The sequence below is a fragment of the Camelus dromedarius genome, chromosome 9, assembly GCF_036321535.1.
Source record: "Camelus dromedarius isolate mCamDro1 chromosome 9, mCamDro1.pat, whole genome shotgun sequence".
Classification (NCBI taxonomy): Eukaryota; Metazoa; Chordata; class Mammalia; order Artiodactyla; family Camelidae; genus Camelus; species Camelus dromedarius.
This window is the reverse complement of record NC_087444.1, coordinates 15,657,365-15,676,450: the sequence shown is the minus strand read 5'-3', so window position 1 is coordinate 15,676,450 and position 19,086 is coordinate 15,657,365. Positions and strand designations below refer to the sequence as shown.

The window sequence follows — 19,086 nt, the reverse complement described above, 5'->3', positions numbered from 1 at the left end:
GGCTCTTCAGGAGAAGAGAAAGAAGTAGAGTGTAGCTGGGAAAAGGTGAGCTCAACCATGCTTAGAAGAGACACACTTACCCAAAAGATCAAATTGAAGAAAAACAGGACATACTTCAGCAATTTCAAGCTACTCATGCCCATGCTGAGATATTCTTGCCCTAAAAAGTAGAAGTAAGAGAGGAAGTAAGTGACCTGGCTCCACTAAGTGGCACCAGAGATCAGAGGCCACAAAAGTCCAGGGTTCAAAGATCTCCAGCATTACCTTGAGTTTGAGCTGTGAATTTTCTCTGAAAAGCTTCCCTGAACTTCTTGCTCTTTTAGTCTCTAAACTGAGTTAAAAATTGGCTCATCTTGAATACTCACTTTTGCTTCAATTCAGCAAGCCAATGATTCTTAATATTGGATTAAGCACTCTAGAAGGAAGCGATGGAGCTATTCTAAGAGGAGGATTAGGCACAGTGACACACACCAGGCCAGTGTTCAGAGACTGAAGGCAGTCCTGGGGTCAAAGATAGGCTGATCAATCAGCTGCTGTGGAAAAGGTCAGTGGGCTGGCTTGATCAGCCAGTTTCTTAAATGCACTGAGATACATATGCATTCTACATTTGGTCTATAACTCTCTCCACATGAAAATGAGGGGAACAGATCTATGCCTCACTCATTCTTTCACTGAAGAAACATATATAGTGTTTTCTGTTCTAAATGCTGTGGGAGATGCAAACATGACTAAGCAGTAGCTATCCTCCAGAAAATGTCAATATGAAAGCAGAGATAAAATTGGCCAACAAATATCCAATGGAGAAATGAAAAGAGATAGCAATGAGAACTTGAATTTTTAAAATATAAAATTTCATTTCTCAGTGAGGACATATCAATATCTAAAGTCTGGTCCTCAACTCTAGAGATCCAGATACACAATTCTGAATTTTCTCTCAGAAGTAATGAGGTTCTATAGAGTGACATATTTTAAAACTGTGCATAAGACTGATACAGAAAGCAGAATGTCAATTTATTGGATTTTTTTCCCATTAGAACTATGCCTTTTCTAGTGCACAGATTGCTTTTATAATCCATCATTCCTTCTTTGCAGTGCCAAGGTACCTGTAAATCAGATGGTCTTAAGAGATAGTTCATTCAGGCTGTAGATAAGCCTGATGAGCTACTTATGTTCCATAATAGAGTAATGTTCTCTGTTAAAAAGATCAAATACTTATATTTATCTCATACCTGTTCCTTTATTTTGTCCTTCTCTTTTCCCTTCCTTCTTGTCTTGACCCTCAGAGTTACTCTTTTTTAAATTGAAGTATAGTCAGTTTACAATGTTGTGTCAGTTTCTGGTAAACAACATAATGTTTCAGTCATATATGTACATACATATTTCCTTTTCAGATTCTTTTTCATTATAGGTTACTACGAGATATTGAATATAGTTCCCTGTGCTGTACAGTATAAACTTGTTGTTTGTCTATTTTATATACAGAAGTTAGTATCTGCAAATCTTGAACTCCCAATTTATCCCTTCCCATCCACTTTCCACTCTGGTAACCATAAGTTTATTTTCTATGTCTGTGGGTCTGTTTCTGTTTTGTAAGTAAGTTCATTTGTGTCTTTTTTTTTTTTTCAGATTCCACATATAAGTGATAGCATATGGTGTTTTTCTTTCTTTTTCTGGCTAACTTCACTTAGAATGACAATCTCCATCCATGTTGCAGCAGATGGCATTATTTTATTATTTTTTATGACTGAGAAATACTCTATTGTGTATATATACCATATCTTCTTTATCTAATTATTGCCAATGGACATTTAGGTTGTTTCCATGTCTTGGCTATTGTAAATAGTGCTGCTATGAACATTGGGTTGCATGTATCTTTTTGAATTAGAGTTCCCTCCAGATACATACCCAGGAGTGGGATGGTTGGATCATATAGTAAGTCTATTTTTAGTCTTTTAAGGAACCTCTATACCATAAGAATTAATAATTCTTACTTTGTGTATGTACATTCCTAAAAATTCATGTATGTGTGAAATGATAGTATTTTGTATTTAATGAGGTAACTAAAATATATTACTAAAATGTATTTCACCTTTTTAATTTTAGCTTTTTTAATGTGAACATGTAAAATTACATTTTGGGGATGAATTGACAGGGATCAGATTTGCCCTCTCACTTAAAACAACTCCAAAATGTTCAAACTATAAAATGATAACTTGCAAGACACTGACCAGCAGACAATGAAGGACAGTGATCACTGAGAGATGGCAAATAAATGATGTGAAGTCTATGATTTCCCCAGATTACTGAATTGACATAGTTTCCAGACCATGGGGCAGAAAGAGGAAGTCTGGCAGATTATCTGAGTTGAGACAGAACTGAGATTCTTAGGAGAGCAAGGCAGCTAGAGGTCACAAGACAGAGTAATGTAGAGGAGCAAGCTACACAGAGAACGAACCACAGAGCTCTGCAGCGGATGCCTACATTACTAGTTTTCTCTTTTGTCTGTAACAAATTACCACAAACTTAGTGTCTCAAAATAACATAAATGTATTCTCTTACAGTTCTGAAGGTCAGAAGTCCAAATTCAACATATTGGCAGGGCTGCCTTCTGTCTGAAGGATTCAGGAAGAGAATCTGTTTTCTTGCATTTGTCAGCTTATTTGCATAACTTGGCCCCTTCCTCACTACACTCCAACTTCTTGCTTTTGTCAAACACATCTGCCACTTCCCACTTTGATCTACTTCTTTCTTATAAAGACCCATATGATTAGATGAGGCCTACCCACATAATCCAGGATATAGTATCTCCAGTTCAAAATGTTTAATTCAACTCTCTATAAAATTCCCTTTGCCCTATAAAGCACATGAACCTATCTGAGGGTCCCATGAATCAGTCAACCATAATGTCTATCAGGAATTTAACGGAATATCGATTAGTGCTACATGTGATAAACTACCCAAGACTGAATATCATATAAACAGTGACTGGCACTCACCCAAAAGTGGGATTAATGCCTATTCTCACCAACCAGAGTAGAAAACCTCAAGATTCACAGGGTAGAGTACACAGAAGGGTCTTGCTTCAGTTGGCAGGGAATAAAGAGACCTAGACTGAACACTACTCTAGATCCACCTAACAAATCTTAACAGCAAGGCCTGAAAGTATCAAACACTTTCCAAGTAACTTAAATGCATCTCCAAACAAAACTCAATAATATTTTATAGAAATATAAAAATATCCAGCACCCAGCAAAGTAAAATTTGCAATGTCTGGATTCACTCAAAATACCAGGCATGCATGCAAGAATCAGGAAGTACAACCCATAATGTGGATATAGATTCATAAAATAAAACTGACCCAGATGTGAGACGAGTGGTTTAAGACATTAAGTCAGATATTATATGTTCAAAAAAATTAAGTAGAAACATGGAAAATATTTTTAAAAGACTTAAATTGAGCTTCTAAAGAAGAAAACTACAATGTGTGAGATGAAAAATACACTGGGTTGAATTGATGGCAGATTAGGGGTTGTAGAGGAAAAGGTTAATGATCTTGAAGACAGCAAGGGAAAGTATCTCAAAAGAAACACAGATAGAAAATTTAAAAATTTTTAATAAACCAAGTATCAATGAGTTGAGAATGTTAAATGGCCTAAAATACATGCAATTGGAGTCCTCAAAAGGGAAGAGAGATGGGGCTGGAGAGAAAAAATATTTAAAGAAATAATGACTGAAAATTTCCTAAATTTGACTTAAAAAATACACCCACAGATCCAAGAAGCTCAATGAACAACAAGCACAAGAAAAATGAACACTACCTCAAGACATTTTACAATCAAATTACTCAAAACCAGAGATTAAAAAAAAAAATTTAAATGGAAAGAGAATAAAGAGACATTTTAGGTACACAGGAACAAATCTAAAGATAAAAGCAGACCTCATTGGGAAATAGGCAAGCCAAGAGACAGTGGAGAAACATATTTTAAAATATAAAAAGAAAACATAATGTCAACCTAGAATTCTACACCCAGTAAAAATATATTTCAAAAACTAAGAAAAAAATAAAGACTTTCTGACACACAAAAAACTGAAAGTATTCCTCACCAGTAGATCGATGCTATAATAAATGTTAAAGGAAATCCTCCAGGTAGAAGAAAAAATGAGATCAGATGGAAATACAGATCTACACAAAAGAATGAAGAACACTGGAATCAGTACACTGATAAATATAAAAGGTTTTTTGTTATTTATTTTTAAAGATGCTGGACTATTTAAGCAAAAATAATAACAATGTTTTATGTGGTTAATAACACGTATAGAAGTAAAATTTATGATAACAGTAACATAGAGGTTGGAAAGGGAGATATGGAAGCATACTATTGTAATGTTCTTATGTTATATGTGAAATGGTCTATCTTGAATTGGTCTATCAGTCTTTCCTAAAAATAGAATGTCATGAGTTAAAGATGTACACTCTAAACCATAGGCAATCACTAAAATGTTTTAAAAACCCAAAGAATTATAACTAATAAGCTAGCAAAGAAGATAAGAATTATTTTTAAAAATACTGGATTAATTTTTTCAAAACCAGAAAAAGAGGAAAAGAGAAACTGCTATGGTCTGCTATGGTGATTTTGTGTCCCCACCAAATTCACATGTTGAAATCTTAATGCTCGATGAAACAGTGTTAGGAGGTAGGATAATTTGGGTGTTCCGTCATGAGAATGGAGCCTATGAATGGGATTAGTGCTCTTATAAAAGAGAACTCAGAGATCTCCCTAGCCCTTCTACCATGAGAGGGTATAATAAGTCTGTGACCCAGGAGAAAGTCCTCACCTGACCATGCTGGTACCCTAATCTTGGACTTCCTGCCACCAGAATTGTGAGAAATAAATTTCTATTGTTTACAAGTTACCCAGTCTGTGGTAATTTGTCACAGCAGCCCATACAGACTAAGACAAAAGCAAAGAAAAGATGGAGAAAATAGAAAACAAATATACTCAACTCCAACCATATTAATATCACCAAAAAAAAAAAAAAAAGAAATGGTCTAAATACTCCAAGGATGAGGCAGAGATAAACAAATGGATTAATTAGGAGGAGGCCAAGATGGTGGAGTAGGATGCTTGTAGCTCATCCTCTCCCACAAATGCACCAAGACTCACATCCACAGACCCACTCAGCCAACCAGAGCACCTGCAGAACTCCAACAGAACATCGTCCTCTTCAAAAGATAGAGATGCCAAAAATCTGGTAGGAGAAAAGGAAAAAAGAAGAAAAGGCAAAACAGAGCGGGACGGGTGCCGCAGGGAGGGAGTGGCAAAGGAGGACTTCTGCTTGTTCGCTGGGTCTCCCCTCTCCAACTGAGAGGCCAGCAGGACAGAGCGGGAGCCTCTGAGGCTCAGATCTGTACAGAGCAGCCCTTGACTGATAGAACTAAGTTAAACGGGCACAGAGGGTCCCCGCGACACCCAGCCCAGAGACGTGGGCCGGCAGCGGTGGGTAGGGCCAGGCTGCACAAGCCTGGTGGAGGACAGGAACGGCTGCGCTGAGGCAGCCCCGGGGGACTGCAGGGGGTGGTGCGCCGTGGTTGTGGGTGCACAGGGCAGAACAACCTGAGCCCTCCATAAAACAGCACGGCTGATGTGCCCTGGGGGGAAGGGTGCATACCCGCGGAAAGTTTTCGGGTGAAGAGAGGTGGGGCTCAGGCACAGCCGCCATATCCTCCGGCGCTTAGCATCCAGGCGGGGGCGGGGGCGAAACCTGTATCTGCACCAAAGGGCTTAGCAGCCTCAAGGGCCTGACGGAGACTTGTCTACAGCCCGAGGCAGATAGGATCCTTCCGTCCTAGTCCCTCAGAGAACTTGCTTCGCCAAGACAAACAAGGAGCTGGGTTTTGGCCCGGAGCAGGGACAGAGCTGTTCCTTGGTCCTGCCGGAGCCCGCCTGCAGAGCGCTGACCCGAGGCGGAGCGCGCAGCCGCACAGAGCAGCGGAGCTACCGGGGCCGGGAGGGGGCAGGCGGCCACCCGCCTTTCAGGCAGGAACGCAGCCCTGATTGCGGTGCTGGGAGGGGGCACGACCCGCCCTCCTACCCGGCCAGTCTGTAACATCTGACTTCAGCATCGGGAGGGGCAGTGACCCGCCCGCCCACAGCAAAGGAGAGCTGCACCTGACCCAGTGTTGGGAGGAGGCACGATCTGCTTGCCGACAGGCACTGGGAGCAGCACAGACAAGGGTGCCAACGGAGGGCCTCCGGAAACAGCAAGCTAAGCTTCCAAAACAGGAGGAAGACAGAAAGACTTTGCATTAAAAGCACACAGTCTCCAGAACACCGACCCCCTCCCTTTTTTTTAAATCTATTTTTACCTGTTCTATTTTCTATTACCCTTTTAATTTTTACTTCTTAAACAATTATATATACCCCCAGTTTTAATCCCTTTTAAATTTTTAAAAAATATTTTTATTATTATTATTTTTAAAAATCCACATCATTTGATTTTTATTTCTCTTGGTTTTGATGTCCTGTTATTGATTATACACAGGTTTCAAATACATTTTTTCTTCTTTTCTCCTTTTTTAAAAGTTTTTGAAGGACGTCTCAACCCGCTTGCTACTCTGCTCCAACTAGCTCTTCTATTATTCATTATACAGTTTTCAAACCTTTCTTTTCTCCCTTCTTTTAAAATTCTGTCTCTCTCTCTTTTTTTTTTTTTCTAAGTTTTATTCCTACATAGGCAATAGATAGATAAACTCCTTAAGGACCACAATAGATAACTGACACTCCATAAACCACAGTGCCAGAGACGTATGAGCAAGATGAAGAAGCAGAGAAACCATTCCCAATTAAAAGAACAAGAGAAACCCCCTGAAACAATGATCAATGAAATAGACATCGATAGCCTACTAGATCAAGATTTCAAAAAAGGAGTGATCAAAGTACTGAAGGAACTTAAAGAGATAGTGCTTAGAGATATAAAATATGTCAAAAATGAAATTGAAGCTATAAAGAAGAGCCAAGTAGAATTGGTAAACTCATTTGCTGAGATGAGAGCTGACCTAAAGGCTGTACAAAGCAGACTAGATAATGCAGAGGAACAAATAAGTGATGTAGAAGACAGGACAACAGAAAGCACCCAATCAGAAACTGAGAGAAAAACAAATAAAAAACAATGAAAACAACACAAGGAACCTATGGGATAATATAAAGTGTGCCAATCTATGCATAATAGGGGTTCCAGAAGGGGAAGAAAGAACAAAGGGGATTAAAAAGGTATTGGAAGAAATCATGACTGAAAGCTTCCCAAACCTAAAGGAATCAGATATCCAAGTACAGGAGGCTCAGAGGGTCCCAAACAGGAAGAACCCAAATAGACTCACACCAAAACATACTATAATCAAGATGGCCAGAGTCATGGATAAAGAAATGATCCTAAAGGCAGCAAGAGGCAAAGAGTGAGTTACAAAGGAACCCCCATAAGGCTCTCAGCTGATTTCTCTACACAAACACTACAGGCCAGAAGGAAGTGGCAAGATCTATTCAAAGTCCTGAATGAAAAAAAGATGCAGCCTAGGATACTCTATCCAGCAAGGCTATCCTTTAGAATAGAAGGAGAGATAAAGAACTTCACAGACAGGCAAAAACTAAAAGAGTTTAGCAACACTAAACCCATGCTAAAAGAAATATTCACAGGTCTACTCTAAATAGATAAGAAGCAGGATGCTACAGAGATGAGAAACTCATAACTGGAAAGGAGATAACTGCCATGAATTCCAAATAGAATAAACACAAAATTGTAAAAGAAGACATCTTGATCATTAAGAGTGGGAGAGGGAAGCAAGGAAAGCTACTGTGGAAAACACTATGGAGATTCCTCAAAAGACTAGGAATAGAGTTACCATATGACCCAGGAATCCCACTCCTGGGCATATATCCAGAAAGAACCCTTCTTCAAAATGACACCTGCAACCCATTGTTCATGCAAGCACTATTTACAATAGCCAAGACATGGAAACAGCCTAAATGTCTATCAACAGATGACTGGATAAAGAAGAAGTGGTATATTTATACAATGGAATACTATTCAGCCATAAACACTGACAACATAACACCATTTGGCGCAACATGGATGCTCCTGGAGAATGTCATCCTAAGTGAAGTAAGCCAGAAAGAGAAAGAAAAATACTATATGAGATCACTCATATGTGGAATCTAAAAAAAAAAAAGCATAAATACAAAACAGAAATAGACTCATAGACATAGAATACAAACTTGTGGTTGCCAAGGTGGCGGGGGGTGGGAAGGGACAGACTGGGATTTTAAAATGCAGAATAGATAAACAAGATTATATTATATAGCACAGGGAAATATATACAAGATCTTGTGGTAGCTCACAGTGAAAAAAAAATGTGACAATGAATATATGTATGTTCACGTATGACTGAAAAATTGTGCTCTACACTAGAATTTGACACAACACTGTAAAATAACTATTACTCAATAAAAAATATATAAAAAAAGGAAAAAATAAAGATTAAATACTTGATGGAAGTAATTATAGAATCAGTAGACAGAAGATCAGTAAAGATAAGGTAGAAATAACATTGTCAATGAACTTGAACTAATCAATTGTATTAGAACAGCCTACCCAGCAACAGAATTCACATTCATATCAAGCATTCATGACACATTTACCAAGATAGAATATTCTGGGCCCCATAACAACTTTCAATAAGTTTAGAGAAATGAATTTAGAAACCTATAACAGAAATATCTCTAGAAAATCCCCAAATATTTGAAGACTAAATATCATAATTCTAAATAGTCCGTAGGTCAAACAAGAAATCAATGAGAAAATTAGAAAGACTATACCAAGGGTTGATGAAGATGTGATGGAACTGGAAGTCTCACACACTGTTGGTAGAATGTAAAATGCTATATTCACTTTGAAAAACAGTTTTCCCGTCTTGTAAAAAAGTTAAACAGACACTTATATTATCCAGCTATTCCACTCCAAGGTATTTATCCAAGAGAAATGAAAATACATGCCCATATGTACATATATACAAAGACTTGTACAGGAATGTTCATAGCAAATTTATTTGTGATAGCCAAAAACTGGAAACAAACTGCGATATTGTGATATATATATATATGGTCATTCAGATGACTAAAATATATTTCTCAGATATATTTGGTCTTAATCCATTGTTCCTGGCTCACAGCTCCCATAACCCTTGAAACTTACTGAGTAATAAGAGCAATGGGAACATTTTTTGACGTACTATTTGGTCTCATCCTGAATTCTTAAAAATGCTTCAGAGCCATAAAGGTATCTTGTTATTCATAACAAGCCGTTTCTACCATAAATGGGTTTATGTTAATGGAGGTGGCTTTTACAAAGAACCTAAGGCTAGGGGCCTATTGTCAGGAGAATCAACTATGAATAGAGGATTGGAACTTTCAGTCTTAACTCCCTGATTTTCAGGGAACAGAGAGGGGCCGTTGGTTGCATTAATCACCAATGGCCAATGAGGTAGTCAACCATGCCTACCTAAATGGAGCCTACATAGAAACCAAAAAAGGAAGGATTTAGAAAGCTTCCACCTAGGGGAACCAGAACACTTTCATGTGCCATCATGCCAGGCTCCAAGCTTCACGAGAACAGAAGCTCCTTTGTTAGGGACTTCACCCTATGTGTCTCTTCATTTGACTTTTATTACATATCCTTTGTAATAAATCAGTAATCTTGTGAGTGAATAGGTTTCCCTGAGATCTGTGAGCCATTCTAGTAAATAAGTTGAACCCAAGGAGGGGGTCTTGGGAACCTCTGGTTTATAGCCAGTAGATCAGAAGCACAGATAACAGCCTGGGCTTGGGGCTGGTATCTTAAATGGAAGGCAGTCTTGTGGGACTGAGTCCTTTCCTTATGGAATCTGATTCTATCTCTGGGTAGATAGTATCAGAATTGAGTTGAAGTCTTGGATACTCTGTAACAAGAATTCCCTGTTGGTGTAGGGGAAGCCTCCACACATACACACACGTATGTTGGAATTAGGTCCAGGAAACTAATTGACAAACTAAAGCTCCAACAACAGGTGAATGGATAAATAAATGGTGGTATAACTATATAACAGTATACTACTCAGGAGTAAAAAGGAATGAACCGTTGGTACACACTAGAGCAGAGATGAATCTCAGAATGATTAAGGTGAGTGAAAGAAGCTAGACAAAAGAAGAGTACATCCTGTATGATTAGTTACATAAAATTTTAGAAAATAAAAAATAATTTATAGCAACAGAAGACAGATCAGTGATTGCCTGGGGACTGGGGTAGAGAATCATAGGGGTGAAGGTAAATAGAGAGGGAGTAGGCAAGAGCAGGAGAAATAGATCACAAAAGGCCACAAATAATCTTTTGTGAGTGATGAATATGTTGTCTTGACTGTAGTGATGGTTTTATGCTTGTGTGCATGTGTCAAAAGGCCCTTCCTGATTTACTCCTGTCCATCTCCCCAAATTCACAGCAACATTCCTGGTCTTATATTTTAAAATCTAGCAAGTAACACTGAAAAATGTTCTCCATGCTTCCTTCCTTACCTTTGCTCAGTGGTTCTTTGCTGGAATTTGCCCCTTTCTTCCCCCTCTGACCCCTTAATTTGGTTAGCTACTAATCAACCTGAGACTCAGCTCAAGTGTCATTTTTTCAAGAAAACTTCTCTGACTGTGTCTAATTCATCACACCCAATCCGCACTTTGTTTTACAATGATCTCTTCCCTCACTAGAATGTCAGCTCCTTGAGGGTAGGAGCTAATTTATTCATCTCTGAATCCTCAAGGTCCAACACAGTACATGATTCGATTAAAAAAGTACGGCTGTTGAGTGAATAAACGACTGGAACTTTGCTCGTTAACTCTGCATAATCTGGTGTAGTGGAAAGAAAATGACACTGAAGAATGAGGAGCCTTGGGCTTGAGATTTATTGTGCCATTAAACTAATCTTTTGGACATGGGAAAATAATTGACACAAAAGGAGACTGGGCCAGGTGCCACCTAGAGTCACCACAGGCCCAATATCCTTGGCTGTGACAGCTGCTTCAGGGCCCCGTAATCTGTTGTCCTCAGAGCGCCAACTCGTGAGGTGCCTACAAACCTGGGAATATCCCCACCGATTCTTTCCTTCACAGGCAGGAAATGGAACCTCTTTCTCCTTCCCTGATTTTCCACTTACTCTCACACCTCACTGAAGGAGAAAAGCTGCCCATTTTGTGAAAATTGTTACTACTCTCACCACGTGCAGTGATGATCCCAGGTTTTACACAAACTGAGAGAGAAGGCCACTCTGTTTCCCCTTTCCTTACTTCACCGTGTCTGGCCAGTTACTGAGTTTCACCCCTTTCAATCCCACTGTCTGGAAAAACTGATGCCCCTCTGCAGTCAAAATCTGTGACTCATGTCGCCCTGTGAAGAAAGTCCCTGACGTCAGCTTCCAGGAAGCCTCCATGACTGAACCGAAGTAATTGCGGCCACCTCCCACAGCCCAGTGTGGAGGCCAGGGAGGAAGCTCGCCCTTTAGTTTTGCAAACCAAAGAGCTCCGGCTGATAAACTGTCTCGTGGCCTTCTCATTCAATCTCTCTCTTTCCTTTGACCCGTCCTTGCAGCCATCCAAGCTAGTCTTGAATCTAACAGAGCTTAGAAGTGGCTCTATTCTGTTCTATTCTTAGATAAGGGATAGAAGTTTCAAGAAATTACCAATTCTTGATCTGATCCGATCTTAGATTTGGAGCTACAACAAGACAGTTTCGGTGTTACACAGACTATTATATGCATGAGAAGTTAAAAAGTATTCCTCCAACAAAAATAAACAAACAAAACCATAGGAATCCATAGTCAATAATTTTGGAAATAAATGAGATTAAATAAAATAAAGCAATAAACAGATTTTAATGAATGACGTCTGAGAAACTTGTTATATGTTAGTGTACATTGTGGATCTCTAAAAGTCTACTAATATAACTACAAACCTATTCTATCGCAGATGACTTGTTAGCAGCTCAGAAAACATAGCGTTCCATGGAACACAGTTTGACAAACACCAGTGATGGCCTCCGGCAGGTCTAGTTTTGAGTCCTAGTAGGGCTGCATACCAGAAGCATGGCCCTGGGCAACTTGCTTAAGTTGTTCTGAGGGTTTAATGAGAAAATATTTCCTGAATAGCTCAGTATCAGATTGTCGGGGTTCAGTGAATCCTGAGGAAAAGATCAAGTTCAGAGCTTCCCTGACAGTCCATTTATAAGGGTGACTCTGGGATTTCTGCTAGATTTTTCAGGAATAAAATGCATCAGGATCCAGGAGGCCTTTAATAATCCTTTGCTTGTTTCATTTTTTGTTTTTTAACTTTTAAAAAGATTTGTATGTTCCCTTTGTGAAAAAGTCAAACTGTAAAGTACAAAGAACACTTAGTATCTTCTGAAACTTCACATCCATGAAATAACCACCATTAATATTTTTGGTGAACATCTTTCCAGCCATTTCTGTCTATACAAATCTATTTGCTGATTTACATAGAAAAACTTGGTATTTAGCAAGAAAATTATTGGCTTCCCATTTCTTCCTACACAGAACTGTAGAGGTCTTTGATTCATCAGTGAGGAAAATTCGGGACTTTATTAACAAAAGTTTTTTTTTTCCCTAAATAAGAAAGAAAATCTTCTTCATGAGGGCCCCCAAATTATGGCTCTCTTGACAAAATACATATAGATAAATGATGTAGTTCACTGGATCCTGAAAAATGCCAAGCTCTTTATAAATATATTTTACTTATAATACTCATATCCACCCTGCAACTTAGATGTCAAAAGTCCCACTTTGCAAGCAGGAAATCCAAAGCTCAGACAGCTTATGCAACTGGCACAACATCATCCAGCTAGTAGTCAGCAAAGCCAGGGCACAGGTCAAGGTCTTCCAGCCTCCTAAGCCTCCATCCTTTCCACTGTCTCAGGCTCTGGTTTCATACCTCCTGCTTCCCAACTCAGCTCCCTCCCTGCAATGTGATGAGCGTCCAGGAGGACTCCCTCCATCTTTCTAGGTTCAAACCCCTGTGAGCAGTAGCTGAGGCAGGATGGAGGTTATGCAAGTATGTCTCTTCAGGGAGTAGTGAGCAGTTATAAGGGGAGGGGTGATACTAAAATAAAACCAAATCAAACCATCAACTTTTATGCATCAGTTTCCTCTCGTTTCTCCATCACTTTGTCAGAGGAATGTGTCTGTCATCTTATTCTTCCCTGAAATTGTGGTCTGATGACAATTTTTTTCCTTTCAAGGCTGTTCTCAGGGGAGAATTGGTGATTTGTAAAAGAGAGAAAGAAGAAAGAAGCAAAGAGAAGAGAAAAAAATGAGGAAAAACAAATCCAAATGATTTTGGGAGCTCATTTCACTCCATTTGGGAGCTTAGCAAGATACTGCTTAACGAAAAAGCACTGATACTCCTAGCAGCTGAGCTGAAACAGGGACCTTTATAATAAGGCCACTTTCTGACTCCAGAACAATTACATAAAACAGTTACCACTGTTACAGAGTCAATGGACTAGTGGTTTCTTTCCTTAGCTGAAAAATATGTAGAATTTTGCTGTGGAGGGTCCCTCTCCTGGAGACCTGTCCGTGGTGCACGGTGCATACAGGCAAGCTATGGCCAGTGTGGGCAAGGCTCTCTGTGGGGTAATGAAAGCCATTTCTGTGGTATTCCTATCAAAATTTGGAATAGCCTGAATCTAGTAATGAGGAAACATCAGACAAATCCAAATAAAGAGACATTCTAGGAAATAACTTGCCTATACTCTTCAAGAATATCAATATCGTGAAACACAGAGAAAGACAGAACTGTTCCAAATATAGGGTGACTAAAGAAACGCCACAATTAAAAGCACCGTATGATCAAAGATTTCCTTTTGCTATAAAAAATATTAGTGGGCAATAGGTGGAATAAAATCTATAGAGTTTTAATAGTATTGCATCAGTGTTAAAATCCTGATTTTGATCATTGTAAAGTGGATATGTAAAAGAATTTTTTTTTGTTTGTAGAAAATGCACTTAAGGGGAAAAGATACCAAGTTAGCAATTCCTGTCAAATGAGAAAGCTGGGGAAGGATAAAGAAAATGTGGTAAAATATTAGTATTTGATAAATCCTAGTGAAGGGGGATCAGAAATGCTTGGTACTGTTTTTGTAAACTTTCTGTAAGTATGAATTTCGTCAAAATAAAAAGTGAAAAAAAAAGTTGAACATGAGTAAATGATCTGAGGTCTTCTGCTCTTGAAATCATTACAACTTAAGTCCCTTGTGGTATAAATACTGAAATTCTACAATAGTTATTTTTGCAGAATAAACCATGAGCTAATTCTCTATTTGCTCCTGATATAGAGTAAATATGAAGCCATGAGTTCAAATTTACTTGAACAAATTTTGAAAGACGTGACGTATCAAAATCATTTCTCACCTTTATTCCTCAGTCTAGTTCTTCTGAAATATAAAATGTCAAACAAAATTTGAAAAAGTAAACAAATATTAAATATCTGATTTGCTAGCATATTGATTTCAGACCTTTTGGATTTATAATTAAGTTGTGTTTTCATGTTTGCTTATGTTAAAATGCACTGGAAATTTCTGCATGTGAACAAATAACACAGTGTAATGATGCCTATTTAATAAGTCTATAAGAAAAGGGAGAATAGTGCAGAGGAAAGAATATTTCCTAAAGAATCGGAGACATTCTAAATAACTAGTTAAATAATTTTATGACTTTGGACAAGTCACCTGACCTGAAAAATAAGCAGATTGGAATGTTATAAAAGCAAAACTGGGCTCTCAATCTGAGTTGGACATTATATTTGATCCTGAATAATCTCTAAGTTCCCTTTAAATATCAACATTCTAATACTTAGAACATAGTGCTTGCATTTTAAATGATTATAGAAATGTTTCCTTGTGGCATCTTTGCTTTTACAACAAGGTTTGGCCACAGCTATGATGGATTGACGCTACTGCTTGGGTAGAAACTCCACCATGCGAAATGAATAGAGGACTTGCCTCTATAGTCCAACACAGAGATTGATAGCCTCCTCTCTGAGCGCTCACCCACTCGCTTTAGAAATGCATTATCTTCCCTTCTCTCAAAGCCTGCTTCCAGACAACCTTCCCAAACTGGCCACCCAACCTCCAGCTGCAATCCTCTCCTCCTCTGCCTCGGCAGCCGCCCGGAGGCCCACTCTGCACAGCTGTCTAACTTCTCTGCATTACTTTGCTTCAGTGCTCTGCACCTGCAGTGCCAGCTGGGTCCCGGAGCTTCCTGAGGGCAGGTGTCTCATCTCCAGGCTCAGGGTCAACCATACACATTGGACACTCACTCAGTAAAAGAAGTACCGTGGGCTGACTAATTCAGGAACATAAACCAAACCACCGTAACTAAAACAACACAGCGTTTCCGGAAACAGAAGCTGAGAGAAAGAGAACGGTTGTAACTGCAAAAAGCTCCATCCTTCACTTCATTCTAGGGGAAAACCTAGGTTGAGGAGGAAGAAATCTGCCTCTTCACCCTCACTTCAAGCCACGTTCCATCATTTCTCTCATGGGGTGTTTCAGGCATAGCTCCATCCAGGGCTGGGCCTGGGACTGGCCTGATTAGTGATCTTGCTTCCACTATCAGATGCTAGGGCTCTAGAAACAAGTAGGAGAAATGTTCTACTTCCTGTGGTCCTGTAACCACGGCCTGTCATACTCTGATCTCGTTTGCTTACTCCTATTTCAAGCATGCCTGGGTGTTCACATTTCCTTGAGTTTGCATACACTGTGCCCTGTCTTGAAGGCCATTCGTTACCCCCAGTGTCCATAGAAAACCCATCCTTCTTTGAAAATGAACACAAGCGGGCACCTCCTCTCCCAGGGAATCTTTGGCACACTCCTAAACTCCTCCTACATTTTGTGTAACTCTTGCTCCATTATAGAAAAAATCCCCCGGTGTCATTCTTGTGTATTGCTATGTCTGTCCATCATGCTACTCTACAAATGATTTGAAACCAATAACCACATCGGCTCTCCTTGTATTTCCAGTGCTTAGCACACACCTAGTCCCTGGTATGTTTCAGGGTGGGAGTGAGGAAACTGAACAGGTCAGAGTCTGAAGACTTCCGGTGATCAGAAGTCAACCTGAGGACACAAGAAACTAAAGACTAACAGAGTTCAACATTTCCAGTTTGTGCCTCTTGTCAATTACCAAAAGCAAGGTCATTTAGGTAGTTGTAGCTGTGAAGGGATTGGCTTTGAATTATTCTTTGCGGATCTAAAGATGCCCAATGCTTTCATTTAAAGGCTAAATGCTCCTAACTGGCCCACACAGGAAACATCACAGGAAATCATGTTTCAGCTCAGCCTCTGCTCCAATACAACCGCAGTTTCAAAATGCTGCAGATTCTGGTGGAGATTGAGAAAGCAAAACTTCTTTGTTTAGCCCGCAGCTAAGATTCTGCTTTTGCTCAATTCTCTTCCAAAGCATTTGCATGCATATCTGATATTTCTTATCTCCCAAGGGAGTGCCTTAAGGGCAAGACTGTTTGCAGGACAAATACTTCCCTTCTACTTGCCTTTCCTCCTTGCCACCTATATCTTCCAAAGCACAGGGTCCGGGCCTAGGAAGTACTTAACATCTGATTATTAAGTAAATTCATTTAAAAAGTCTGGTCTTTGTTTTTAAATTCAAGGCTTGATAGCCCCTGAGGTGCTTTGGGAATCTAGAGCCCTTGGTTCCATTCCCATCCCTCATTGTTAGGTGGGTGGGTGTGGTTCTATGGGACTTCCCTCGCTATTCCAGGGAAGATTCTTGCAGGTCTTGGAAGGAGAAAGCTATGATCTAGAGTTCCCAGTGGTAAACTGACCCCCAGCAATAACAGTGGTCACAGAAAGCCAGGATCACAGCTAGCTATCACTTTCTGAGTCCATAAGACCTCAATCATTAGTTATGGAGCGTGAATTAGAAATCTTGGAATATCAAGTTTTGTTTTGTAAGTCATGCAGATTTGGTGCATGCCATATATTGATTGATATTCATGTTTTAAACACTAAGGATAAGTTTATTTGAGGAAACCCTGAGGATCACAATGCTCTTCCTGCCCTTTAAAAACAACCAATCTAAGCATCTGTTAGACACATCTAGCTTTTTGAAATACAGGTACAGAGCATGTCCTGTGTTCTTGACTCTGAGCTGGGTGTAGCAGTTGTAATGCCTTCTATTTAGTGGCTCTGAGGAATCACAGTGCGAGTCACTAACTCTAGAAATTTCTCAAATGAAGAAGATCTGCACCTCCCTGCTGCCTTTTTAAATGGCTCTGGCTGTTGATCCTCTCCTCACTTTAAAATCACAAGATGAACTTTCTAAAGACCACAGCATGTAGGAAGTTCCCCCAGCTACATCTCTCACAGAAGGCTCTGGTCATCAGAAATGACCACACACAGAAACTTAAGTTCTGAAGCAATTTAAGCACATAAATGCCCTGAGCCAAACAGATCACGGGAACCCAGTTAATTGAAACTCCTTCTGGCCTAATTGCCTTTTGAGAGTTACAAGGGCCTTGCTGATCATTTTACTTCCTGCAGTATATATTTACGAAACAGAAGTTACAAAAGATTTTAGAGTTACTAGAGGTATACAGAGACTCCAGCCCACATAATACAGTTCAAGTCTTTGTTCTCAAACCAGATTAAAATGTCACCAATCTTACCTTTGGCAGACACTTTTCCTCAGTCCTTCAGATAGAATTTGTGACTATCCTCGAGGTAGCTTGACAAGGCTGGTAACAAGGATGTCCGGGGCTATTTGTGTAAAAGGAGAAGTGAAGAGGGAATAAATGTGATGACACCGTGATGACAGGAAGCCCAAAAGAGGCAAGGGAGGAAGTGAGGCTGGGCCCGCCCTCTTTAGCGTCAGAGATGCAACCCCTCCCTTGTGGTTTTTTAGAAGCTTACACCTACGACCCACCCAAATGTCTAAGCCAGGGGAAAAACTCCAAGGCCAAATTGGTTTAGGCACAGATCTGTGAGCTTTAGTGGGTTCTGGGGTGATTTGGGCATTGCTTTTGTTTAGGAAATGACAGTGCCTCTCAATGAAGGTGGCATCTCAGAATTACCTGTGGATGAGAATAAGTGTGCCTGGCCCCACTGTGCTTATGCAGTCCCATTCACGTAGACTGAGACCCGAGGGGAACCCAAGAATCAATATTTTAAGAAGTTTTCTAGGACTGAGACTTAGGAAAGTCTCTTAAACAACTCCACCTTCTCCCCACTAGTCTCCAGTTTGATTGGGTCACCATTTTCAGAATCTTGTGTCTCAGAAGCTGGACTGTCCTGATGTAAGGGGATTGTCAGGGACAAACTTCAAGGCACAATCCAAGGGTCACTGGTAAATGACTTGGTTAATAGAGGGAGCCCGAGACTTAGAGTCCAAAGATACGGGTTTCCATCCCAGCTTTATTTCTGTTAGCTGTGAGATACTGAGAAAATGTCAACCTCTTGGCTTCAGTTTATTAATAGTCAGTCCAAGAATAATCCTGCTATCTTCCTTCACCCTGAGACATAAAGATTCTGGAATAAACTCTGACCAGGATTGGCTCATGGGGAAAGCTGAGTGGAAAAGTTCTTTAATGTAGAACATGTCAGTCATTAATAGTCTCTTAATTAATATTCTCCAAATACGTAGATTTTCACAAACTTATTTGACCATAGAACAATATGTGTGTGTGTGTGTGTATTATTTCTAAGGGAACAGTTTTTCAGTGTAACTACACTTTAGGAAATACTGTTATAAACTCTCCTGTCCTCGGCTGGCATCACTCTGAGAAATCACTGCCCCTCAGTCAGGGCTGCTGTCATACTGACAGTCCTCCAAAGTGGAGTAATTGAGGGGAGAACTTTTGATGGCTTTGATTACTAGCTCTCTGTACCAAAGATTCACATTTCTATGTGTAATCTGATCTCTCATTTGAGCTCCACGTAGGCACCTCCAGTACAGTGTCCAAAATTCAGCTTAGTAAATGTGGCATC

The 19,086-nt window shown here is 39.7% G+C and overlaps 1 protein-coding gene across 2 annotated transcripts in view; it reads right to left on the bottom strand.

Annotated features, from left to right (window-relative positions):
• The window catches only part of CD53 (CD53 molecule), a 40,880-nt gene extending 22,955 nt beyond the window's left edge, over window positions 1–17,925 (bottom strand). The window contains exons 1-3 of one of the 2 annotated variants that reach the window (XM_064488807.1): window positions 17,769–17,872; window positions 1,230–1,336; window positions 81–160 (exon numbers count right to left, since the gene is read on the bottom strand). In XM_064488807.1, coding sequence (XP_064344877.1) covers window positions 81–143 — 63 coding nt within the window. In that variant the 5' untranslated portion in view covers window positions 144–160; window positions 1,230–1,336; window positions 17,769–17,872. Of the gene's footprint in view, window positions 1–80; window positions 161–1,229; window positions 1,337–17,768 lie in introns of both variants that reach the window. The other variant, XM_010993466.3, reaches the window with a different exon arrangement.
• Window positions 17,926–19,086: the final 1,161 nt, after the last annotated feature.